The sequence below is a fragment of the Chaetodon trifascialis genome, chromosome 17, assembly GCF_039877785.1.
Source record: "Chaetodon trifascialis isolate fChaTrf1 chromosome 17, fChaTrf1.hap1, whole genome shotgun sequence".
NCBI lineage: Eukaryota > Metazoa > Chordata > Actinopteri > Chaetodontiformes > Chaetodontidae > Chaetodon > Chaetodon trifascialis.
Window position 1 is genome coordinate 14,850,158 of NC_092072.1, and position 25,848 is coordinate 14,876,005.

A 25,848-nucleotide genomic window follows, 5' to 3' on the forward strand; every position below is an offset into this window, starting at 1 on the left:
CGAATCTCCATTTGATTGTTGTATGAAGTATAACCTACTTGCATCATTGGTATTTTAGGTTAGTATTTGAAGTTTCTGAATCAGAATTTTCAGTCTTTATTTTCCCAACATGTTTTAAAATTATCATCCACGTTAATAACTTTAAATTAGAGATTCACTGTTCGCCTGTTTGTCAAAGGACTAGCCTAAAAATTCTTTCCGTAGCTGTTTTAAGAGCACAATAATTTAATCTGACTGTCAAAGTCACAGTCATTTTTCACATGTTGTGTTCCGATCATTTCCATGGCCCAAATGTCTGGTTGGCACAGGGCGCACGTCCATATTAAGCCGCATCAAGGACACGCAAATGACTTCTGCATCGAATTTCTGTGTCACCCCCTTAAAGTCAGACGCTTTAAACATCTTCTCCTCCTTCACAAAGCCTTAATGGTTTTCGTCAAACATCTGTCATCGTCCATGTGTTTATCTGAAGGCCCTAATGGGAACCATCAGGCAGATTCTGGCGGTCGGGCCACTGAAAACGTCCTGTTGAGGTCCTTCTTAGCATTTAGCAAAGACTCTGGATGTGTTTTGGTCAAACAGGCCGTCGGAGCTGGACTGTGACTGCATTGTTGAGCTGCTTGTTTGCCTGGTGTGGTCTGTAAACTGTTGTTTATGTGGGTGGTGCTGGGACAACAAACTCAAACTGTGACCGAGGATTGACCCCAGGGTCTCTTTTGAAGATCAGCTGCGTTTCTAATGCTCTCTTTGTGGCCCCTGCATAGCGCGCAGGGGCCTGGAGGGAGAACCGTCCATCTTAAACTTCCCATAAGAGGTCGGTTTATGGGGGTCTCCAGGAACAAAGTGACGGGCTTTAATTTTACGTGTAATTGTTTGATCTAAATGAGCTAATAACTGATTAAAATGTGAAACAAAAAATAGCTCTTCCTCTTCGTTTTATTCTCTAATAGAACTTCATTTTTAATCTGCATTTAAATTAATTCAACGTGGAAAATCTTGTCAGATTTGGACCCCTACTCGAAAAAAAATTAATTCAATTGGAAACTGGGGCCAAATGAGCAACTGTGTGCCAAAGTGTTGTCAGTCCCTGTTGCACAGATGTGAATTTGGAATTGGGAGCAAAAACAGGTAAACGCCAGATGTGCAGATTGAGAGTCACTGTGAAAATGTGAAATAAATTAGGCTGCTGATTAATATTTTATCGAGGCTCGTAAACAAAATCAGAATTACTTTTTAAAACTTTTACATTTGCAGATCAGGCAGTGAAATTAATATTTTACAAAGCCAGAAATATAAAGTCTGTAATATTCTGGTGAGTTTTGATGAGAACTAATTTTTCCAAAACATTTTTACGAGTTCTCGCCGTAAAATAAATTGTTAAAAATATAACATGTTTTTTTTTTTAGTTAGGCCATATATCTGACTTTTAACAGCCTAATTTAAGCATTTTAAAATGTGTATTCCTTTGATCAAAATAATGTGAGACCATTACAATTCAAAAGAATTAAATTTGGGTACAGCATGTAAATCTAATCCACGTACTTTCATCGGTCTAATCTTTCTCAGTAGCCCTGTCATATAATCATTTAAAGTGTGTTTAAGCAAAAAGCAGAAATACTGATAGAAAAGGGCACGGCATCCAACTACTTTTCTTTTTGCCTTAGCAATTCCCAACAATCTGCTATTAGAATAATAAAAATAGATATTACATAAACATTCATTGATATTATTACCGACCACTTGCTGAAAATCAAGGATAGAGTAATTGTTTTGTTAAAACAAAATACTTTGTAAGACAGATAGAGCACATAAATCTTTCTTTTCTTTTCTTTTCTTTTTCTTCCTGCTCAGACTCATTCAGGTTGGCCTGACTAACACAGACGGGCCTTGAGCGAAAACTCTGTGTACATAATTCACTATTTATACCGAAACAACCCCTCTTACAACAAAATGAGGGCGTCTGCAGTTACCAAACCAGCCTTGTCACACGTTTCACACAGAACATCCTCTCTCCTGAATGTAGAAGAGCACCAGAAACAACAATTCATGACAGTATCGACAGAGAATATACTGGAGGTGAGATGAATAAAACAGAGTTCGGCTACATGACTTACTCTCTTTTTCCATGCTTGCTGTTGCTGAGTTAGGCTGAGCAGCCTGCGCTGCAGCCTCAGCAGGTCTCCACAGCTCCAATAGAGCAGCTCCTGCAGGTGGATCCAAGGTAAAGGTGAACGTCGCTCATTAATCATGGCTCTTTTGGCGGTGTTTGCCCTTTTATGGTAAGATGGACTCGCCGGCTGCACACCAGGAATCAAAACAGCAAAAGAATCAGGAACCCCTTTTTTTTTTTAGTTTGGAAATTGGACAGAGGATAGAGGCTACCTTGAACCTGAAATGTGAAATAATACGAAACAACACTTCAAGTTTTTAGTCCAGTGCATATTATTCCACTTATAATCTAAATTGACTTTGAAGACAGTATGAGAGCTTTTCGCTTAAAATTCAATATTCCTCAAGAACAGATTTACAAGTCGGGCGTAAATCAAAGCAAAGCTTAAAATAATATCTGTCGGTAAGTCAAAGTTGTGGAGCTGACTGTGTGACATGCACTGCTGCAAGTTTTCACTGTTCATCGTGTCATCAGGTGGGGACGATGACACCTCCGTGTGACTTGGGGAGCTGAGGAGTTAACGCTGACAGGGCCAGTGGAGCCCCATCCTTGTCGATAGCCTAACCTCGATGTTTTAATCAATAGAGCTTCTTTTTTTTGTCTCCTCAATGAGGCCAGAGCTCGATAAGGTTGTCATCACAAATGACGCTGACGTCCGCGCTCTCATATCCTCCGTGGATAAACATGCCTTTATAATGCCAATAACTCTTTACCCCAGGGACGGGAGCGCGCACGGCCGCATACATTTAGAGACTCTGCTCTACGTAAAAGTGACACGTGCGGCTTCTCAAATGATGGGAAAATGGACAGCGCTTTCCTTTCCTGTCGGTAGAGCTTAAAATGAATGTCTGATGGGCGGTCTTGGGTGGAAGATTTGCTTTAAAAACGTCTGAAAGGTCTAATTCTGTCTCTCCCAATACTTCCCCTTAGCAATGACACAGAGGAATATTTGAGATAAACGCACTTTAATACACATGATTGACCCGTAAACGTCTCTCTGGACAAAACATTTTGTATGTGCTCCACTGGATTAAATAGATAACAGATAAAAGCCTGGAACACACATGGCCACACACGACCGGTTCCCCAACTGATAAAACTCAGCGCCCCGCTGTTAATACATGAAAGCATTACGCATCATGCAAATCCCACACAATAGACATTCAGACAGTCGCGACACACAAACACACAGGCCTCAAACACAGAGGTGACAGTGATTAAGGATTAAGGAGGTACGATAACAATGCAATCTATAACGATTAATAAAGAGGTCGTCTCGTTGATTGTGTGATGCCTAATTGACGACATCCAGTGCAAGCAGCCTGGCCGTGGCCATGACGCGCATCTTTGGCATTATTTGAGGTATTTGTTTGTGTGTGCAGCTTTGTGACTTTACATTGGCACATTCTGCAGCACAGGTCAGGAGCAGGTGTGAGGAAGATACTGGATAACTTTTGCACCATCATAGTCGTGGCGTGTTTGATGTCAGATTTCAAAAGAAAGTGGACACATTTTTTTTAAATCATGGCCTGCGTTTGTTTGGACAGCAATGTCATCGTTCTTCTGAACACAATACACCATATAAAACATATCTATGACTCAGAAATTGTCCACATTATTGTCCAAAGTCCCAAATAGTGCATTAACTCATCCTAAATGTCATCCATCAACCAGGACTTTGACTCTGATACACTGTGTATGAGCTTTGATATATACAGGCCGCCTATGGCCCAAAGAGGTAAAGAGGCAGTTGGTTTTTAGTTGGAGGAGTAAGGATCAGCCCCCGTGGAAGACACCGTGGAGGATGTGGGAGATGGAGTAGAGGGAGCTGACACAGACTTCTCTGACTCTGCATCGTCCATTTTCTCTTGAATCCGCTCTCCCCGGTCTGAGGATGCAGCTTTGGCCGGCAGCAACCCTTCTTTCTCTCTCTTCTTCTGCTTCATCCTTCGGTTCTGGAACCAGATTTTCACCTGAGTCTCATTCAGCTGCAGCGCGGCCGCGATCTCGACGCGCCGTGCACGGGTCAGGTACTTGTTGAAGTGGAACTCCTTTTCCAGCTCCGTCAGCTGCTTGGTGGTGAAGTTGGTCCGGACCGTGTTCGGCTGACCCCCGAAACCGTACTCCCCGGACCTGCCTGCAAACGGAGAAACAAATCACCGCGGATTTGCAGAACAGTTATCCAACATGTTCTTTTCTCACAACACGCATGAGTTATGAGACAACTGGAGCAACTTTTACGCAGCGAGAAGCAACTTTTACGCAGCAGTCAAATCATGTCAGCTATTTTTAACATGCTGTAATACATAGGCCACAGGTTTACAATAACACTAAAACAACTGCTACTACATTCTAATACTTCACACAATAAGAGTGTCCCCCAGCCTTCAGTCTTTTCCTCTAAAAGAGCATAACAAACTATGGTTGATGGTACAACCAAGCAAATTTAATGCGTAAAAATCCAAACTTGGCTGTCAGTGTGTTTACAACCCACACAGAAAAGAGAAAAACACTGACATCACCTCAGTTGATATTACTTATAAGTGACAGAGTGCTTACACTTTGCTGCAGCTACAACTTAGCACCCACCTGTTTTTGGTGGGTTTCTCTTGACTTTCATCCAGTCGAAGGTCTGTGCAGAAGACGCACCCTCAGACAGAGGTGAACAACAAGCCTCCAGGTGAGCTGCGTGCAGTGGTGACAGCGGGTTTGAGCACCCAGGAAAGGGCGTTGCTTGCTCGTGTCCGCTGCCGTAGGCAGCGTGGGCATACTGTAGCTGACCCAGGGGGGCGGCGCTGTAACCTTGGCGATGCTGAGAGACCATGGAGGTAGAAATATTACCCGAGTACATCAGCGGGCCGCACTGGGGGAATCCCGCTGTGGAGTCTACTTCCTGGTTCAGCGCGTAATGGTTATATGTAGAACAGAAAGTTTGGGGTCCATAGCTGGAGCTGCAGGCCGGATGGGCCCCATAGGCGAGACCCAGCGAGCTCGCAGTAGACTGGTATGACCCCGTCTGGTGAGGGATGCCGTCAGGGGAACCCCTGCTCGCCATGAAGCGGTCATCCGCCCCGCAGTTATTGACAGTGACCGCACAAGACTGGAAAGTTGTAATCCCGTGGTCCGAGTGGAAAGCCCTGACAGAGCATGAGCCACCTTCACCGCTCATCACAGAGTAGTCTAAGAAACTGCTCATTGTAGCATCGTTTTACCAGGGCCGAGGGACCATCCGCTCACCAGACACCCTCTGATCTCTTCCTCTCTCCCCTCGTACCCTGAGTGACCGTGCCAACCTTTACCTATACTCTGTCCCTATCAGTGGAAGAAGGGGGAGCGCACTGACCGATATCAATGAACGGGCGCTGTCACGTGGGCCCGGGTCAGCCAGTGAGGTACTTGTCCTTATCCCCTTAGCCGGTGACAGATTGTTGTTTGAGTGGCTATTTAAATTCCAGGCGCTCGTCGATCAAGGTGACGCGCGTCGCCACTAATGTATTGGCCGAGCAAACAATGAGCTGGGAGGCAGACGACGGTGGACAGCTCCGGGGTCGCTTGAAGAGCGGGGAACGGCAAGCACATCGTCTTCTAGCCCCCGCTGTGCACTCTGCTGTCCGTGGAGAGATGAACGGTTTACCCTTTGCAACCTCTTCACAAGGACGACCCAGCCCTCTGACCTCAGGTACGGTATTTTTGGAATAGAGAGGAGAATAGGTGTGCGTGCATGTTTGTGTTCGTGCTCATGCGCGGTTGTGCGTGTGCCCTCCGTGAGTGTCTGCCTTCTCTCAAGCATAACAGCCGTGATGTCCCACAAATAATAGTGTCATTCTCTGCGGGATGGATGGATAGCTGAGTAGTGTGTCTGTGCCACCGCCACAGGCTATGGTTGGCTCTCAGTGTCCCATTCCAATGCGGAGTGTTTCACGCTTTAACACTGCGAGGGATTTGCTTAGCAAATATTGTCACAGTGTGACATAAGGATGGAGGAAGGCTTCACTCCTGACACAAGCAGAAAGTACTCCTGTTCAGTCTAAGAGGGCTTTCTTTTTTGAATCTAACTTTGTTCCCTATTCAGGGTCGCATTATGTTTGGCTGCTTTTCAGTACTTGCCAGGAGGTCACAGGTGACGTAACGACAAGACAACATATTAAACATTAAGATGATGTGGTATTAATTTTTTCTCTCCCAGGGTCATGGGGGTCTGCTATCTACTCTGATTTCACTCCCACATGTATTCATTATGCATGTATAGTGATCAAATGATCTGATAATGCGCGGCCCGTCGTGGAGCTAATGCGCCTATATAGCCCGAGGTGCGAGTGTGGGCTGATTATCCTGTTAAGTTCATCAAATAAAGCTGTTGGAGAAATTAATGGCCACAGAAAGCTGCGCTGGGAAGAAAGGGAAAGCAGCCAGAGCAGCGGGGAGAGTGTGCGTGGGAGAGCTGCGGTATAGCGATAGCAGAGAGCAGGGCCAACCTGTCACTGAGGAAGGAAAAGAAAGGGGAGGGAGGAGGAAGGAAGAGAGGATCACATGGAGGGATTAGCGCCCCCGTTGGCCGTATGTGGTTCAACACCCAAAATGCTCCATACAGTTTGTTAAGAAATGTATGATGACAGTATTCCCATAGATAGATAGATAGATAGATAGATAGATAGATAGATAGATAGATAGATAGATAGATAGATAGATAGATAGATAGATAGATAGATAGATAGATAGATGTGGTGGTGGAAAGTAATTATGTGGTTATGTACAACTATCAGGTGTACCTCTACCTCGCTTGATTTCAGAGAGGAATAGTGTACCTTTTACTCTGCTTCATTTATCTGATGGCTATAGTTACTTTTCAGATGTTACACAGACAACATTTGATAACTTTAGAAATGATACCTATTAGTATATGAACAATTTAACACCACCTCAACCAGCTGCATGATGAAAATGCTGCTTGCATTTGATCAGTAATAATGATCTGATGTCATATGTGATACAGCAGTATATAACACAGATTTGTGTGTGTGTGTGTGTGTGGGGGGGGTGTATTCTGTTGCTTTATGCTTTAATTTTTAATATTTTGATTTTATTGCTAATACTTATCTGCTTCCACTTAAGTGACATTTTAAATATGACTTCTTTGATGTTGAGCGTTTGCACAGTGTGTGACTGCTGCTTTTCATTAAGTAAAGGATCTGAATACTTCTTCCACAGCCTTTAGGTTTAGATCTAAGTTGGATTAAATATGAGTAGCCACACTAAAATACACATGGCCGTCTTTTGAAATCTGATACTTGAAAGTTTTCATACATTTCAAGCTCATGTAATAATAAAGACAGAGAAGTTGTGATGCGAAATTCCCACCAGTGAAAAAAGCGCAGTGGGGTCAATACCACCCCCTCGACCCCTCCTCTCTCCCCTCAGCCTCCTCTGCAACAGTAAGGAGTGGGCGCAGTGGATCATTGGCTTGCCTGCCTGTGGAAACTTCGCCAGGCCTTGGAGCCTTCTTGGCTCTTTGTGTGAACACATGTGTGCGCAGAAAGGGCGCGCTGTCTCGGAATGATTTGGTTATACTGGCCCCGCGGTTAGTCACCGGGTGCTGGAGTGTAGGAGTGTAGAGTATCCGCCCCTCCCCCGCTTTTACCCCGCTACACCCCTCCTTAAACACACACACACTCCAGTTAACCAGTAGGCTAATGTTCAGCCAGTCGATGGGCTGCTTATGGCTTCCAGATTATTCGATAACCGCCGCTGAACTCTCGGTCTTATGAATTTCGCGCGTGGAGATGAGTTTCTGAATCGATCCGGGCAGGCCGGCGTCGCAACCGGTGGTTGTGTTTGCTGTCCCCCCACACACAAAGCTCTTGTGGTGGAATAACCTATTGAGTCAAGCTGTGAATGAGCTAATATCTGATTCCCATAAGTCAACTCAAGTGCAATACAATAGAGCAAGACCATTCATAATCCCCATATTGACCTCCAAGACTTTCTACTGCTCCATAATGCTGAAAAATCCCCCCAAAACGTACCAACTCCCTTGCTAAAGTAAGCCAGATATTGCGTAATGAACCTCTCTCTACAGCTATTTTTAGTAAATGTATGGTTGATAAATAAGGATCTAACCCAGAAGTAGTCTGTTTTGAGTTTGTGCTACTTTTAACACACTGGCAGAAGTGTGCAGCCTCATAACAGGCAGCTACTGCATGCTGCCGCTGTCGCCGAGCCAGAGCCGTGTTTAAACAAGCTATAAAAATGAATTATTACCAAACGCATGCAGAGACTCGGCCCCCTTTTAGCCCAGGAATTGGGGAGTCCCGTATGAAAATGTAAGTGGGGTTTTATTTGTGCACATTACGCCACAATTGGTCTCCTTAATGTCCGTCTCATTCATGCCACGGAGTGATTTATGAGCTCCTGAAGGCAAACATGGCTCGGGCATTTGCCTGCAACATGCACACAATGTTAAGAGCCCCTGTCATGCTAAGATTCGAGCAGGCGTATTTGCTTTTGCTCTGCAAAGTATGAAGTTTGAAGGTGAAAATAAAAATAATCAGCGTTAGGGTTTCTGCAGGCAGCATGAAATGGTGCTAACATTAATGTGTAACTAAAAAAAAAAAAAAAAAGGAAAGGAAAGGAAAGGGGAAAAAACACCTAAAGTAATTTCAGCAAAGCAAATGTTGCTATGCGGTATAATAATTGTTAATTAACTGCTCATTTGCAGAAATGTAAAAGTTAATTTACATTAAAAAAAAGTTTGATCGCCAAAGTTTTAAATCAGAAAAATGGCTGCCTTCGCATTCATTTCATAAAAAAGACAGACTTCCTCTATTCATAAACTATTTCAAACAATATATAAGCTGTACAGATATGTATGCAATGTTGAAATGAAATTCTACAATAAAAGGAAAATTCAAACGTGTGTGTGCCTTCTCAGCTCAACGCGGGCTGCACTATTTATATTCATTACCAACCTGTTGTTAAATTTGCATAAGGTCTCTATCTTTCTATGCCCTACTTTTATTTTGCATATTTTCTACATGAATAATTCAAGATAAAAAATACACAGTCAAAGCAAAAGAAACGACTCAAAACACCAGGAGAAAGGGATTGTAGCAAGTTAATTGTATTCTAACAAAAATATCCAAGACATTGGAAGCTATACAAAAATAAAAATGACCAGGTTCCATAGGCCTAATATTGTATAATTATTCACAAACACTCATAATTTCCATTCCAAGGGATCGATTTGTTATGGTAATCACAAGTCACGTTTGAGTAGAGCTATTTCAGTGATTTAATTTCATCCTTACCTTGTATTAATCGTCAAGTCAAATATCAACAGAATAAATGTGCCGAATATACAAATAACATCAGTTAATACCATCGCAGCCTGATATTTATTGTCCCAAAATTGAAAAGTTATGGTGATTGATTTCAGTTAATAGTTCAGATGCTGCAGGTCGATTGTAGTTAAGGACTCCGAGAAAAAATAGAAACTGTCCGTAGAAATGTCCACGGGGCTGTCCAGAGACTCTGACAAGCTCGGCGAGGCTGCGTCGGAGAGCTGCAGGCAGGAATCCGAGGAGAAAGGTTGAAAATCGTGTATAGAAACATCCAGGGCCGGGGGACTGTCGCCATTGTCCGGGCCAGATGCCGAGCCTGGGCCCATTGTTGACATGCAGCCCGGAACAGTGGGTGACGGGTTGGGAAAATGTTTCAGATTTTTGTCATTGCTGTTCAGCGGCGCAGCAGCAAAGCCCACCGACTCGCCATTGTGGAGCTGCTGCGTGGAGCTGAGAGAGTTGTTCTGAAAAGAGCAGGTATCTCTCTCCAGCAGGGCCCCGCTCCGCTCGTACGGGGGGGCCTCGTCCTCCTCGTCGCTGTGGATGCCGTCCTCGGCGCCCGGCCCTTTCCCCTCCACGTTGTGGTTCTCCTTGCTCTGCGTCTGCCGCTTGTGCTTCATGCGCCGGTTTTGGAACCAGACTTTGACCTGCCTCTCGGTCAGATCCAGCAGGGCCGCGATTTCCACCCTCCTCGGGCGGCACAGATACTTGTTGAAGTGGAACTCCTTCTCCAGCTCCAGCAGCTGTGTGTTGGTGTACGCTGTCCTCAGCCGACGGGAGCCTCCTCCTCCCCCGGCGCTCTCCACAATCTCAGGCGAGCCTGGAAAATGAGCGGCACGGTAGCGTGGGATTAAAACACAGGACACAACAGTTGCATAACCCCGCTGCCCGTGAATCTGACGTTATGGCTGTCTCAAACCACCAGAGAGTGGCTCATAATACTATGCAGCAAAATGGCCGCTGGAGCCAATGACCCAGGCTTATTGCCTGCAGCCTGAACCCTTTATCCAAAAAATGATTACAGCGTAAAGATACTCATTAGGTTGTTTTACACATGAAATAACGTCCAGCATGAGCGTGAAGCAAACACAGTGCAGTGTAAAAGCAGCGAGGTCCAGGCTGGTGTGGGATACTAATGAATGCTCCAGCTGCCCTCCTCGGCAACGGCACTCCATCACTCTTCATTACTGTCACACATCAAAACTCAGCTACGGCTAGGGGGAAATAAATCATCTTACATCACCAAACTTTACTCTAACTTTTTTCCCCCTTGCTTCATCCACAATCACAGCAAAACAGTAACCATAAATCTATCAAAATAAAACGTCCCTAGCTTCTTTTTTTTTTTTTCTTAAGGCCTCAGCACTGAGCTCCAGCTTTAGCAACAGATAAGTGAACACTTTCACAGCCAAATGTTTCAAAATGACCCACCTTTCGGGGAGAAGCACACGGGTCCATTGGAGATGGTGGTAGCGGTGGAGGTCGGCAGGTGGTTCCTCTTGGAGGCTTTCTTCTCCCGCATCCAGGGGTACTCCGGGGGTAGGGAGGCTGTGGGCAGCGGGCTGCATCCGTCGGGGCTGTGTCTGGGCCGGCCGTGCCGCGGATGGCTGCCCGGATTCAGGCTGGGAATGGTCTGCTCAAAGGGAGGAGGAATCAGTGTCGGGCGTGAAAGCGTCGAGCTCTTGATTGATGAACTTTGAAATGAATCAGCGACAGGGGGGAAAGATGTCAGGCACTCAGCAAGCGACGGCTGACTATTGATAAAACCGCTCTCTCGCTCGAATTCGTAATTCATCTCCGCTCCCTGAGAGCCGAGGAAAGTTTGCACGCGTATTTTTATAAATGTTGCGGCTCAGCGAGGACGAGAAAGAAAAAAAATCATTAGAAAAAATCTCCTGGTGGTGTTTTTTTCTATTTCACTGATTACGGCCGTGTGGGGACCGAGCTACTATTAAACTATTGAATTCATGGAGACAAGGTTGAAATTGGACCGAATTGCCTGTCACATGATTACCTCTGCCCAATGACAATTTGGGGTTTAATCAAAAGAAGCCACTGTCTGCCTGATTGATCCAAAAACTCGGATGAAGAACGCCTCGCTCAGCTGGGGGACGACTGTTTTTTATTTACATCTTTGTCCGCTCAGTTTATCCTCCTTCTCGCCCCTCCAGTCCAGTCCACTAAGCTACAAAATGTGTTTTTTAAGAATGGCTGACGCTCACTATTACAGGGAAGGAGCCCAGCCTAGGGTGCGCGGATTCGTGCACTCCTCTTTTCTCGTATTGTTTGAGGATGTCAGTCGAGAACGCCCCCACCGCGCGCGCACGCACACACACACACACACACACACACACACACACACACACACACACACACACACACACACACACACACACACACACACACACACACACACACACACACACACACACACACGCCAGTAGCTATTCATATAGGCAAGAGTCTGGCTTCAGAGGTGAGAAAAAAAACATACCCCCCAAAAAACTGATATTGAGACTTTTCGACAGAAGCAAACCCCCAACAATCCAGTCTGTTCAGTGTGTGTGGACTCAAGAACAGATTCCTCAAAGATGCATAATAATGAAATATGCAGTGCATCCATTGACATGTGTTGCAGTAAAAAGCCCATCCATTAAGTTAATATTGACGGATATGACACCTCCAGACCATTTCATCCCAAAACAGCTGTTTGACATTTGCAGATAAGGTACATAAACTTGTAAACAGGTACACACGCATGCATGTACGCTCACAAACATTGTTTTATTATAAGCTTTTAACGCGGTCTCTGGAGATGTGGTATTAGAGCTGATATTAACGGTTTTTCGTTTATTCCACCAAAGGTTGGTTTTACGAGGAGGTCATGCGCGCCCATGTGCGTGAATATAGCCACGAGCGCGCGCTTTCTTTTGGGATTGCTAATAGTCCATTTATTCGATTGCCAAAAGCTGTCATAATTGTTAGCTTATTTTTAAATGTTATGCTCATATTTAAAGGTGGGAAACCACGAGGCTAGAGCAGGGTTTACTGGGAGGGCAGTAGCCACAAAGGCTTCTCACTGTATTTCCAGTTCCACTTCTACCTGAAATTGCATTGAAGCAAACACCAACACGCTCACAATCGACCATTCACAGCGAATCCATTTGCAGAGTTATTATGTAGATGGGAGTGTTATTGAATGGCTCGTCCCCGCAGTGTTGCAGTGGTTTTATAGCCCTTCCACAATAATCTGTGAAAGCCACATTTGGGATGTTTTTCATCAAGCAGTACATGTTGTATTTTTATTCCAAAAAAATAAATATGGCTTGGTGAGTAAGAGAGAGGAAAGAAGAGAAGTGGAAGGCCTCTCTCAGTTTGTTGCTTATATACCAAACAAAGAGTCCTGGAAGCCTGTGCGCGATCAATCTTACTCGCCAAAAGGTCTGACAGCTCGGTGCCCTCACAACACATTTAAGGCTTCTAACTCTCCCCCGGATCAAATGCAGCCAGGAAGCGGCGAGAAACACTGGCCACTCAGATTAGAACCAGTTTCTGCTCGCAGTTATAGCCGGGCTGTCGCTGGAGGGATGTTTTAAAAGATAAATAAGAATCCAGCAGCACAAGATGCGACCGTTTCCTTCTTTGAGGAGGTAAAGCGCCAACGGTGAGTAGGGCGAAGCAGCTTCTCCACCTGGCTTTTTATTAAACCCTTGAATGGTGAATGCAGTTTATACAACGGCATTTATTTGTCGTTTTGGACGACATGCGGGTTTTGTGAGGGGATCAGACCTTGTGGTGAAGGACAGAGTTGCTAGGGGAAGAGATGGATGGCTTTTTTGGAATTACGCACAGTCTTTGTGTGCAAGGAAAGGAGTGGGTGGCGGCATTTAGTGGACCCCGGCCTGTCCTACACACTTGTCTTTACAGCAGGATTGATTTAAGAGCACGTTCCCACGGATGGAAATGCAATGAAAGAAATACAAATCTTCTGTTTCAGTTAAAACGTTATTTATGTGCTACCTGTGTATAGCGCATATGGGTCAAATCAGCGCCTTGCTGTGTGTGTGTGTGTGTGTGTGTGTGTGTGTGTGTGTGTGTGTGTGTGTGTGTGTGTGTGTGTGTGTGTGTGTGTGTGTGTTGGATGCAGAAATACTCTGTGCATCAGCTTTTTTTTTTTTTTGTGACACACCATGGTTCAATTGTTCTAGGTTTCCCTGCTAACCATATGTCAGGGCTACTAATGTTCATGCCCTCGTATATCAATCAGATTGGCCCTAAAAATGATTTCTTGGTGCAAAATCAGTGAGAACAAATAATACTGCAGTTGCACAAAGGCATATCAAAACAATAAAAGCAAACATGCCACAGAAAGGTGTTGATAATTTGATGAGAAAAGCAGAAAAATCTTTGAGCATGCTTTTTAAAAAGCCATTTTTTCCCTGAAAGAAATGAACGGTTTAGAAAATATCATTTTAGCTCCATGTGTGCGTGTATTGTGCTTTTTCCCCCATTTGAGAAATGCTAAGAAATGACTGCAAACAATCAAATCATTTCAACGTGAAAAAGATGGATGATAATAATTTCTAAGCAGACCCTTCATTTTAACAACACACGGGAATACGCTTCCGATTTTCGGCTTCACACTGACAAACATACACATAACCGAGACATTAGGTGTTGAACTGGCATCTGCTAATCCAAAGAACAATGAGACAAATAAACCCCGTTCCGATTCTACTTCAGTCTGCATCCGCTCTGACCGCATTTGACTGACTGAACATATCGAGGAATTATTTTTCAAACGATTTCTCATTTAGCTTGTTGTCTTCTTGCAGAGTCTCCATGAAGGGCCCGGGTGACATTTTTATTATTATGGATGTGCCCACGCAGATGAGAGGAGGGGAGAAGGCCACCGGAGAGTTTTCTTCACGTCGAGTGAAGAGAGAAACAATCAAGTAGCGTTTATTCAATATTCATCTGCGGCCATTTCCCTTTTATGTTACTGAAAATTAAATATGGCTTCTGGCTTCACATGATTTTGCATACATGGATATTAGACAAATATAGACAAATTATCATCCATGGCGTATTATTGAACTAACATTGTATTGTGTGAGCCTTCTCTCATATTGCCAATTGTTTAAAAATGTGTTGGTTTTTTTCTATTGTCACCTCCACAATTCTGCATCGTCATGAAATATATAATAACGACAAAAAAGAAAAAAAAATGGACTAACTGCAAAACTAGATATCTATTTGGACATTTTTAATCAAGAAACTGCCTTGTTTTTTTTATTATGTGACCACGTGAAATGCTTCTGATATTTCCAAATTAAAACTATGAGGTTTGTTACAATTATATTTCAATTCTTTTATTTATTTCTTCGAACCGGAGCAGCATGGAATGTGTGACATCGAAAAAAAAAAAAAAAAACTGATGATGCCTGTTTCTGATTTTTTTTTTCTTCAATAAAGAAACTGCCAACGTGTGTCCTTCTTTCCAACCTTATTGCATGACTGATTGATTTTACATTCGCTGAGAAAACCAAACACCTCCTCGAAGAAGAAAAAATGGAAACATAAAGCCTGTGATAGCTGCTGCTGCTGCTGCTAATGAGCTTCTGCAGACTGCATGTATGGGCTGGAAAAGGGCCGAGACGCTAATTTTCCACCAACCTCCTCCTCCCCACACAAAGATCGCAGAGGTGTCAAGTAATACTAAAGGACTGTTTTATCTTTACACCGAACAAAATAAATAACATTAGAAAATCCAATAGAACAACACAAGCAAGGGAGGTTGCGTGTAAGCTCATGACCCTTGTTTTTGAACATGTATTTTCCTTCATACATCCCAGCTCGTGGGTCTTGAAGGATCCTTTCACAAGTGCAACACAATGCAAAAAACAAAAAAACAAAAAACAAAAACACAATTCTTCAACTGCGGATAAATAAAAGACGGACAAATTCACATTGAAATGAATAATATTTGTTCATAATACCCTGTTTGCGTTTCAATTTTAAACCAAGATTAAAAAAAAAAAAGATTAAATAGGCCTATGCATATACCGCCCCCCTCCCTCCCCCCCGCTCTAGACGTCCTACAGCCCAAATAAAGGTCTTTGTGAGACAATGACACGAGCAAATAGTAGAATTCAAGCAAGTCGTGATTATTTATCCTACGCTACTTCACACATCAAACTATATAAAACATAAACAAAGGCAGAGAGAAGGTGGGAGCCGTGAGGAGGCGCAGAAACAAAGCAGTAATGTGTCTGGAGGTGGATAAGACAATGGGCGGAGTGATCCGAGCAGCGCCATCGCTACAGATGCGTCAGTTTGGGCGCTTCCTGGATTCTTCCCTGAGAGTAGTGCGGCGTTAGGTCTGTGTACGTCGGTGTCGGATCACACACTCCGTGATGCTGACTGTTGCCCATTGTGATTGCTCCATTGTAGTCCATGTTTGCGGACGGCGGGTGCGGAAGGTGGGTCAGACCGAAAACGGAGGTCCCAGAATTGGGCATTGAGTCGATGTAACCTCCGCCAACATAAACAGGGCTGCCCTGCATGTGAGTCCCGTAGTTGCCATTGCCTTGGAGAGGATGCGCGTCATACTCGGGCGTGGCCGAGTCGGTCCCGGGATACCTCTTCTGGGAGGGCGGGCAGTTGTTGAGGGAGCTGTTCAAAGGAGGGGGATATGACGTGGCCATGCCGTATGCGTTTTGATGAGGTTTATTGTAAGACGTCGGCGACTGGGAGTCATAAGGTACACTGTTTACAAGAGAATGCATAGAGTTGAGGTATCCTCCGCCTCCACCGCCCGAGGCTGGGCCCACTGGACTCCTTGGGGACTGTCCGCCAGGGGAAGGCATCATTCCTACGCCCTTTTGATCCTTCTTGTATTTCATCCTGCGATTCTGGAACCAGATTTTGATCTGTCTCTCTGTGAGGTTGAGCAGGTTGGCCATCTCCACCCTCCGGGGTCTGCAGAGGTACCGGTTAAAATGGAACTCCTTCTCTAGCTCCACTAGCTGGGCGCTGGTGTAAGCTGTCCGGGCCCTCTTCGATGCTGCTGACCCCGGAGGACTCTTGTCTCCGGGGCAACTGTCCACTGTCAGAGAGGAGGAGAGGAGGATGTCAATCAGTAATCCATTACAGACAGACAGAGAGAGGTAGAGAGAGAGGTACAGAGGCAGAGACTGAGGAGTGAGAGTGAAAGCTAAACCTTGTGACAACACGCTCACAGCTGATAACAGAACTTTCAACCATCGAGAGGGGGTGGGGATGGTGAGCAAACAGTTTATTAGATAAATATGCCCCGCTTCACTACTTAAATAGGGGTTTTTATCATCGACTCTTACTCTCTCCCCCTCCCTCTTATTGTATGCGCGTGCGTGCGCGCTTGTGTTGCAAACATCACAACATTTTGATAAATCCGCCCCCTACTGCACAGCACAAGGGTTATCATGAGGGCTCCATAAGACAATTAACAATCAATGTAATGACACCGTGCCTGTGTGCACGCGGCACTTACTGCAAAGGGGAAAATGTAACTGGAGAATAGTAGGTCAATATCTGATATGGAACCAGGTAACCTCAGATTTCCTACTAAAGCATTTTGACCCTCATCTTCCCCCGTAGTCATAGAGTAGCACACGCGTAATGCAAGCACAAGCATTATGTATTCCTCAGGGTGTATAAAGCAGCTCGCCTTGCCCTCACTGATAAGCCTCCCCTTCTAAGAGGCTGGAGCTTGCCTGCAGAATAGCAAGGTGTTGGTCTACTTACCGCTGTGGCAGGCGGCCAACACTTAATAAATTTCACTACCTGTCGCCCAAACCTGGCGCAAAAGGAATGCAGCATGACATAACCTGAACCGTTAGGATATTACAGAGATGAAAGAGAAGTTATAGCCCATGTAGCCCATGTATGTAGGGCAATCACTTGTGATAACGATTATTATTGCATGATTATTTATGAATTCATTTTAAAAGACTGGTTAGTTAGATTTATAAAAGAGATTGATTTGGGAAACGTGTATTAAGTGCAAGATTATTGTCTGTCGTAAATGCGTAAAACGTGCGTAAAAAGCTTTTCATAAATGTTAGCACCTCAGCGTGTTGTTAGAGCTAATGAAAACACCTTCCCACACATAAATCACTGTGAAGGCCGACACACTGATTTGCATTTTAAATCCTTACTGCAGAAGAGTGGATATAACTTAATTAGAAAATTACCCATAGATTACAAAATGAGAGGGCCATGGGAAGGTGAGCATCCCTGACTGTCCAGATTAGGGTGTTTATTTACAAAGAGCCAAACACAAACGCCCCACCCTGACCCACCAAGTTTCCCTCTAATCAAAAAAGCAGAATCTGTCTTGCGTTTGTGCGTAAAAATACGGGCGCCACTGCGTTGCACTTTAGTGCTTAAAGTAGACGAATACCTATAATGGAATTAGAAAATTACTATTTCAATTTACAGTATTTAAATGTGTTATGGGCATTACTTTTAGGTTAGCTCTATGCAAGTATACACCCCAAATCCACACTCCACAACCTAACTAAATTGCCTGGCAGTGCCTGGCTTGCGTACGTGCGTAAAACGTGTGTAAAAGGGTTTCCATATATTTAACACATGAACGTGTCATTAAAAACATTCCTTAAACATAAATCATTGTAAAATTCAATGAAATGCGCCGCTTGATTTATATTTTCAACTATTTCGACCCCTATTGTCCGAAAATATAACTTATTTAGAAAAAAAAAACACCTAATTTACAAAAAAGAGGGTCAAGAACATGTCTTTGGTTGATGTACATGTGGAACTCTGACCCACCAAGTTTCCTTCTCATCAAAGCAGCAGGATCCGACTGTGCGTAAAACGTGCCTAAGAGGTCAGCACTTAGAGGTTAGCACTTTCGCGGGTTGTTAAAAACTAACGAAAACACCTCCCCAAACATAAATCAAACTGAAGCCACACAACTTTGCATTTTCATTTTTACTGCCGAATCCTACCTCTGACATTCCCTGGAATATTATCCACAAAATCTGCAAAAGAAGGTGGTCATGGGAAGATGAGCATCCCTGAATTTTTAGGTTGGCTCTATGTAAATAAGCACAAACCCCCCATCCTGACCCGCCAAGTTTCCCCCTAATCAAAACAGCAGGACAAACTGAAACAACTGTTGTGCGTGTTTGTTTGTTGTCTCTCTGGGAACATTGTGTGATCAGTGGAGATGCTTGTTTACAGTAGGGACAGGTCAGCTGCGGGGCACATGGACAACAAATGGTGGGACCGACTTTAAATGCTGAGGCACGTTGCTCCTACAGTCCACAACCTTGTAATGCATGGATAGTGTTGTAGTGTTAGGGGTATCATTTATGAGAAAGATGTGACTAAATGTGGATTCATATTTGAACATATACATAGACTATGCATAGTCTGCCTGTGTCACGGAGGTCTTGATTATATTTTTAGGCAGCAGCTCCTGAATAACTTAAGGATCCCAGAGGGAACAGCATACACGTATAATGAAATACAATACCACAAACCACTGCCTTAGAAATATAGAGTAATTGACCCTGACAGAAAAAAAACGGAAGATTCTAACCTTCACAGGAGCATTATCCTGTTGCGGTTTGCCCCCTGCCTACTAAACTCTTACCTTTCCGCCCCCCGCACCCTATGTCCTGTGTCCTCCCTCAACAAAACTTATGGAACTTTCTGTTCAGAGGCTGTCAAATTGTGTGTGTGTGTGTGTGTGTGTGTGTGTGTGTGTGTGTGTGTGTGTGTGTGTGTGTGTGTGTGTGTGTGTGTGTGTGTGTGTGTGTGTGTGTGTGTGTGTGTGTGCGTGTGAGCAGCAGCAGCAGCTGTGTTCAGTACCTGAACTGGAGCTACTGGTGGGTTTCTGCTTGGTGTTCTGACGGGATTCCTTCATCCAGGGGAAGATGTGTTTGCCGCGAGCAGTAGAGGTCGGGGAGCCGTTCTTGGCACTGGGCTGGCTGGACCCGTTGCTTGTGTTTTGGCTGATAGCACCGGGGGATTGTGAGGGAGGGGGTGGGCCTGACACCGGCACCTGCGGTTGATTGCTTTCGGGATGAACCTTGGACTGCGCCGCCTGAATGGCTGTGGTCCTGTCGCAGCTCTCCGCCATCTCCCCCGGCTTCTGCAGAGCCACGGAGCCGTCAGGAGACTGCAGGGAGCAGGCAGGTCGATGGTACTCGCTTTCCACATGAGAGGCCCGGGGATATTGGACCTGATTGGCATCATAACTGAAGCCATTTGCGCTTTGATATGGGTAGCCACTGTAAATTGCGGAGCTGTCGTAGTAGGTTGCCTTTTGCATCTCGCCGTTTCCCAATATTTATTTCAGAAACTGACAGGGTCTTGACACCCTTGTAGAATAACATTGGCACCCCGTGGTCACGTGACGCCTCTCCGCCAATGGCCTCCTCGGGTGAACCTAGGGTTACAAGAAGCACTGTGAGGAGAAGAAATGGTGGCGATCCATCTTACTTTTCAATACAGGCCTGACACTGGAGACTATGGAAGCAAGATAGGGCCAACAGTTCTGCAGACTATTACCGTTTACCTTATGGCTTACACAGGGCACAAAGGCACGCACTAACCTTGTATTACCATCTGTGCCAAACCACATCTAAACAAAAACCTTTTCAAAAGCATTTCAGATTGCCAAATCAATTTTAAGACCTAACAAGAAACTGCATGACATTTAAACCTCTGAGCTTATTAACAATGAAGTAGAATATAGAGTTACACTTCAGAAAATGCTGTATAGGTAAAAAAAAGACGTGCTGCAGGAAAAGCTTATTAGCGGGTTACCACACAGGGAAATAATATTTCTGTTATATTGTTATTCTACCAACAGGACTGTCGACACTATATCTAATTTCATATGTAGAGTGAAATAATCCGTGTGTCCCGCAGACTCTTTCCCACTTTTTGATTTTCACAGTTAGTAAAAACAAAATCTTCCTTCAGTAACAGGATGGACCTCAGTGCGCTCTGCTTCCCCAGCCACCTGGCCCAAGCATAAACAACCGCATTCTCTCCTTTTTCTTTTCTTTGCATACTGCAAGATGAATGGGAGGGCCAGCGAGGAAACCTGAAAAACCGGGCGGGCATTCGTGCATCTCTATGACCACAGTGTGAACTTTTTCTTGCAGGCCCATAATAATGACTGCTGTCGGTGCTGTCTGCTCGGCCGCCCGTCGCGGTGATGTATGGGAGTCAGTGGGCCGGGACGGCCTGCTCAGAATAAGCGGCCCGGTGAGCAGCCTAAGCCCGGTGCTCAGGCGGACAGAAACTTGGGATGGCACCGCTAGACTCTGCTCCTGAGGCACCATAATTCACGCAGGTAACCATGGGGATCAGCCTCTGAGAGATTACTGGGGAAACTATAAACCATAATAAACAGGTCATCATGTATAATGTATAACTATTAATGAAAGAGTGGATTAACCACTGACATTAAAAATATGGCAGTGCAGTGAATACAAAAAAAAAAAAAATAAATAAAAAAAATAAAAATAAAAAAAAAATAAAATAATAATAATAATAATATGCACGATTTTTCAATTAAAAAAAACCCAAAAAACTCTGAACCCACTCTAATGATTTACTATTTGGTTCTGAAATCATGCAGTTCTTTTATCTGCACTCTATATTTAACCATTACAGTCGCCCCACTTAAGGAGACAGATCATTTGGAGACATAATAAATTAAATAAGAACTGAATAAGATCAAAATCATTTGTTTGTAGCCCTAACTTCAAGTGTTTACTCGAACTGAAACTCTTCGGCCTTGGTGTTATGCGTCTGATAGTAAATGCAATCCCAACATGTTATTAGCGTAGGCTGGAGTAAAATTATAATTATAATAATGATAAAAATGCATTGTTTTTTTCACAGTCCACGGGTATAGTGAAGTCCCGGTGCAGACACATAACTACAATGCATTTTCAATAAATGAGCACAAAGAAATGGAATGGACGTGTCGAGCACCTCTGGCTTGTGCAGACGCGCATAGCGACAAGCAAATCGGTTTAAAATGAGCCCTGATTTTGCCCTCAGCGCAGCCAAACCGCAGAGTGAAAGAAGGTGTCTCCACCGTATCTGCACTCATGCTGATCTGGAGAAGATATCAGAGAGCTTTGTGCTGTGAATCTCCAGGCGAGCCGCTGCGATAGTCATAAATGGCAGAGAAAGAGAGACAAATGACAGACTTGAGCTTTTCTAACGCGGTGCAGCCCGCTCCGCGTTTGAGAAATCTGGCTGCCTGACTGTGCGTGTGTGTGTGTGAGTGTGTGTCTGTGTGTGAACTCTTCCTGAACCGAGATCTAAGTCATACGGTGATAAATCACCGCGCGACACACAAACTCCGCCATTTACAACAGAGGGAACCTATTTCTGGCCTGCTTACCTTAGCCTCTGACGACGAATGCACAGCACCGAGCGATATTCTCTCATTCAGCGACGAAATCGATCAAAGCAGTAATCCAGAGGAAAAAGTTTAAAGGCAGGGCTGGCGGGGTGAAGCGGCAACAGCAGCAGCAGAAGAAGACTGCGCCCTGCCATACACCAGGCATTAGCAGCCACAACAACAAAAAAAAGGGAAGAGCCAAGAGAAACCCCTTTCCTTTCTTCCTTTTCTTTTTTTCCTACTCGACGTGGATGGGTACACCTAGATTACGAAAGCAGCCGTGAGCGGTCAGGTCAGCGAGATAAGAGTTATCTGGCCTGAAGATTGAAATTATGGTCATGCTGTAGAGCAGTGGCCAAGGCTTCATAGCAATATTAAACTCAGCCGAGGCTATGCTGGACTATGTGATCCTTCACCAGTACCATGCAGACACCAGTGAACTGCCCCGAACCAGAGCGTCACCATAGACAAAAAAAAAAAAATTATGCAAATAAGTAGCGCCTTGAAAGCCAGTTCAAATCAACTGGCTGTCTCTCCTCCTCCCCCAACCAAATGAGGCAGGGTGTCTAGAAAAAAATAATGCATCGTTAGAAATAGCATGGAAGCCCATGTTTGAAGTGTTTTAATTTTTTTTTTTGTTATTATCTTCTCCGCGTCCTGCAGTGGGATTGTGGCCTCAGTGGACGAGAATGTTGGAGTGAGGGGAGAATACAAAGGAATAATCCGCCGCTGACCATGCTGCATTTCCATTTTCACGGGACATAAAGGGCTTCTACCCACGGGCTTAATCATTAACTCGCATTATTTGCACATGATCCTCAATATTTTGGCACAAGGACGCGCATTTCGTTTTCATTTCAGCGTCCATGGCTTCTTCTATGAAGAGCACAACACAATGTATGTTTTTTTAAAAGATTAGAAAGCACAACAACTTCGCATCAAAGCCGTTGTTCTGTGTGTATCAAGGGAAAACCCCACCGGGAGCAGGGTGTGAAAAATGGGAAGAAGTTTCATCACCAAAAGGCAAGGCGGAGGACATGCAGCGAGGAGCAGGGAGAAGAGAGGCGGCAGCAGGGGGAATCCCTCTGCGCGGTAATGCTGCCTTTTGCAGCCAAAAGGAAGAATGAAAAAAAAAAAAAATAGATTTATGTCCTCTCAAGCTTCCCCGGGCTGTAAACGCGCCCAGAACTGCAGCTTTTCTGCTGGTTTCATGCTCCGGGACTAAATTCAATGACACTAATAAAAAAAGGGGTAGAATACGCGGACGGCGTGGGAGGGTGAGTGGGACAAAAATTCACGCGTGAGGATTTTTTTTAGCCAACTCGGCGTTTTCTTTTCCAAACCAGAGTAGTCACATTGTGTAATTATTTACTCCTTGTGTTCTGCTAAAATGCTGATTCGTCTCTCTCTTTAATTCGGCGCTGAGCTGAGGGTTAAATGTCAGTGAGGTGGTGGTCATATGCCGCCGTGCATATAATAAGGCCTAAAACAATATGGAGATTGGAGGGAAGAGAAAGATCCGAAATGTTGATGAAAGAAAAAAACAAAATGTTTTAAAACTTCAGTGCAGTAAACTACAGCAGCCACGAACAGATGGCTTTCACAGAAAGGAGTTTTTGAAAGGAGTGAGGCACCGCTCCAAGAGCTGCGATTCCCCTCGTCACTTTTATAGTGACAAATTACACCACAAAGACAAGTGGAAGAGAAGGAATTATTGCTCTCGGGCTGCTCGTATTGCTGCTACAAGGAAATGTACAAGCCATAAGCTGCTTCTCTACCCCTGCGAGTGCTTCAGTGGGCGTGTGTGGTACTTATTAGAAATTGAATAAGGATATCGCCATCAAGCATTCATAACACAAATCAATAAAGATATATGGACTTACCGAAGGCAGTTCAAGGTGTCTCGGAGACCGTGCGATGGCCTGAATTTACTTGGCTGCGTTTCTGCAAAGAGGAATAAATGATTTTAATTTCTCAGAGGATAAAACAACCTTTTAACGTGTTCAACGCGTAAAATACATCAGTGTGATTTCTATTTTGGAACAGGCGCTCCCTGTAGACCTGGATATTTTTATGAAAAAACAAGAACACTGTTTTATGCGTAATTGTTTAGGCCTCATTTTAAAATGGCTTGTAAAGCAAGAAACAGCAAGGAAAGAGGCAAATTAAAATTTAGTAAAATTCCATGCAAACATTTTCAAGATTATTATTTGGGTCAGATTTTTAGACTTCACATTGGCTCTAAGTCTGCCTGTTAAATATATCTATTTGGTATAATATCTTCACAGATTCGAAGAACCGTAACGTCTATAATCATTTTATCACATTGTGCAACAAAATATCAACCAAAATATATTCATCCGCATGAAACACATGGCCATCAGAAACCAATAAACAAACCGCATAAATAAAATCCAGATTGCAAAGACTCTTAGAAGACAAGAACATTCTAACCAAATATTGCTGCCTATCAGCGTAATATCACTAATATCATTAATAACATAAAAGCGGGCCTATATGCAGATAACGTGCTTGTTGTTTCCCTGCTGCATTTTCTCAAAACGGATCGAATAGTCATTAGCTCTCGCGCACCATCTTCCCCAAGTCCCCGCGCCCATAAATCAAGCAGGAGTGCCGTGACCTCAGCGCGGCCGCGCGGTCCTGGATGGCACTCCGTCTTCCATTATATCCTCGTTTCCCCGGCGGAGCGACACAACCCCACCGCTTTCCCCTGCTTTTTATGGAGCCCATCTTGATGTATCATTTACACACAAAAAAGGGGGGAAAAACTCACGTAAAGACAGGAGATGTTTTGTTTTATAGGACCGGTTGCACCTTGAAGCGGCCGCGCGCTCTGTTTGGGGTTTGTCTTGGAAGCAGATATTTAAATGGCCGCCTTATTTACAAACGGTTGTCTGGGCCTATTTATCCCAATGCCTGCTTATGTTAATAAAGATGTAGAAATATTTAATTCTTAGCTGCTCCTGAGTTTACACTGTACCTAATAATGGCTTTAGTATAATGTTTAGGCTAAGAAACACAAAAGGGAACAATGGCTCAATCCTAATGACCCAGATAAACCCTTAAATGGTCACCTATATATGCAGGCTGTATATTCTGTAGGCCTATTTATATTTCGCTTTATTAGCTATGATACATCTGAGATATTAACACATATGAATATCGATAGCTTCTTGGTACCTGTCTATTTTCTCGCCCTGCAAAACCTCTGGACCTCTTTTAACTGACCTCTGCCTCGCGCAGCAATAACTCACGACAGTAATGAACAATCGGCGGAAATACCTCAAAATAAAATCCATCCTCCCAAAGCTCACGCTCTGACTCTGTCCGCGTGGAAAAACATATCCGTCCGTGACAGCAGTATAATACATCCACAAACCCGGGATCCTCTCTCTTTCAGTCTGCTTCTCTTTTCTTTTTCTCCCTCTCGATAAACAAAACTACAAAGCCCGGACTCCCCTCACGGAAAGTGGGGGTAACCCGCATATAATCAGCATCATATGGCCAGACCGGGGCTCCGGTTTTCTTCCCCGTGCCATAACATCGCGCAGTATTATGCGCCCCGCTCACGTGACGCAACGTCAACTTAAATCCCTTTTATTTGAGCCCGTGAATCATTAATGGAGGCAGTCATTGCCCCTGAGGAGAAAAGGATCAGTTTGGAGGGAGAAAAAAGAGGGCTATGTGACACTGCAATGTATCTGGCAGAGGAGCAAGTCTCTCGCAGAGAAGCAGCTTTTCCACGTGTCGCCCATTCAGAGGGAAAGGCTGTTCTGTCAGTTTTAAAGTGCCATATATTTGGTGCCTGTTAGCGGCTGAAAGAGCTAATCCTGCTGTATTGTGCTGACTTTCAAGTGCGGCCAGACCTCTGAGCCAAG

At 44.3% G+C, this 25,848-nt stretch overlaps 3 protein-coding genes across 5 annotated transcripts; all 3 read right to left on the reverse strand.

Annotated features, from left to right (window-relative positions):
- Nucleotides 1-3,927: 3,927 nt before the first annotated feature.
- Nucleotides 3,928-5,372, reverse strand: hoxa1a (homeobox A1a). Its single transcript, XM_070984853.1, has 2 exons — nucleotides 4,760-5,372; nucleotides 3,928-4,307 (listed from the first exon to the last, which is right to left on the reverse strand). Exons 1-2 carry the CDS (start codon nucleotides 5,364-5,366, stop codon nucleotides 3,928-3,930), a joined length of 987 nt encoding a protein of 328 aa, XP_070840954.1. The 5' UTR covers nucleotides 5,367-5,372.
- Nucleotides 5,373-9,338: 3,966 nt separating this feature from the next.
- LOC139345790 (homeobox protein Hox-A2a) lies at nucleotides 9,339-11,864 on the reverse strand. 2 transcript variants are annotated; one of them, XM_070984630.1, is made up of 3 exons: nucleotides 11,522-11,864; nucleotides 10,939-11,140; nucleotides 9,345-10,327 (listed from the first exon to the last, which is right to left on the reverse strand). In XM_070984630.1, the coding sequence occupies exons 2-3, from the start codon at nucleotides 11,027-11,029 to the stop codon at nucleotides 9,603-9,605; spliced, it is 816 nt and encodes a 271-aa protein (XP_070840731.1). In that variant the 5' UTR covers nucleotides 11,030-11,140; nucleotides 11,522-11,864; the 3' UTR covers nucleotides 9,345-9,602. The 2 variants fall into 2 exon arrangements, with proteins under 2 accessions (XP_070840730.1, XP_070840731.1); XM_070984629.1 differs by having other exon boundaries at nucleotides 9,339-10,327; nucleotides 10,939-11,864.
- A 3,717-nt stretch (nucleotides 11,865-15,581) lies between these two features.
- Nucleotides 15,582-25,482, reverse strand: hoxa3a (homeobox A3a). 2 transcript variants are annotated; one of them, XM_070984320.1, is made up of 4 exons: nucleotides 25,253-25,482; nucleotides 23,833-23,893; nucleotides 19,390-19,969; nucleotides 15,582-16,615 (listed from the first exon to the last, which is right to left on the reverse strand). In XM_070984320.1, exons 3-4 carry the CDS (start codon nucleotides 19,850-19,852, stop codon nucleotides 15,828-15,830), a joined length of 1,251 nt encoding a protein of 416 aa, XP_070840421.1. In that variant the 5' UTR covers nucleotides 19,853-19,969; nucleotides 23,833-23,893; nucleotides 25,253-25,482; the 3' UTR covers nucleotides 15,582-15,827. The 2 variants fall into 2 exon arrangements, with proteins under 2 accessions (XP_070840421.1, XP_070840420.1); XM_070984319.1 differs by lacking the exons at nucleotides 23,833-23,893; nucleotides 25,253-25,482 and adding an exon at nucleotides 21,950-22,365.
- Nucleotides 25,483-25,848: the final 366 nt, after the last annotated feature.

What these genes read in the sequence shown, in the direction of transcription:
- hoxa1a (XM_070984853.1), bottom strand. Translation starts at nt 5,366, where the DNA reads ATGAGCAGTTTCTTAGACTACTCTGTGATGAGCGGTGAAGGTGGCTCA. An exon ending in GAGAAACCCACCAAAAACAG is followed by an intron (nt 4,308 to 4,759) that starts GTGGGTGCTAAG and finishes CTCCGTTTGCAG; the next exon opens with GCAGGTCCGGGGAGTACGGT.
- LOC139345790 (XM_070984629.1), bottom strand. Translation starts at nt 11,302, where the DNA reads ATGAATTACGAATTCGAGCGAGAGAGCGGTTTTATCAATAGTCAGCCG. An exon ending in CGTGTGCTTCTCCCCGAAAG is followed by an intron (nt 10,328 to 10,938) that starts GTGGGTCATTTT and finishes CTCATTTTCCAG; the next exon opens with GCTCGCCTGAGATTGTGGAG.
- hoxa3a (XM_070984320.1), bottom strand. Translation starts at nt 19,852, where the DNA reads ATGCAAAAGGCAACCTACTACGACAGCTCCGCAATTTACAGTGGCTAC. An exon ending in CACCAGTAGCTCCAGTTCAG is followed by an intron (nt 16,616 to 19,389) that starts GTACTGAACACA and finishes CCTCTCTGACAG; the next exon opens with TGGACAGTTGCCCCGGAGAC.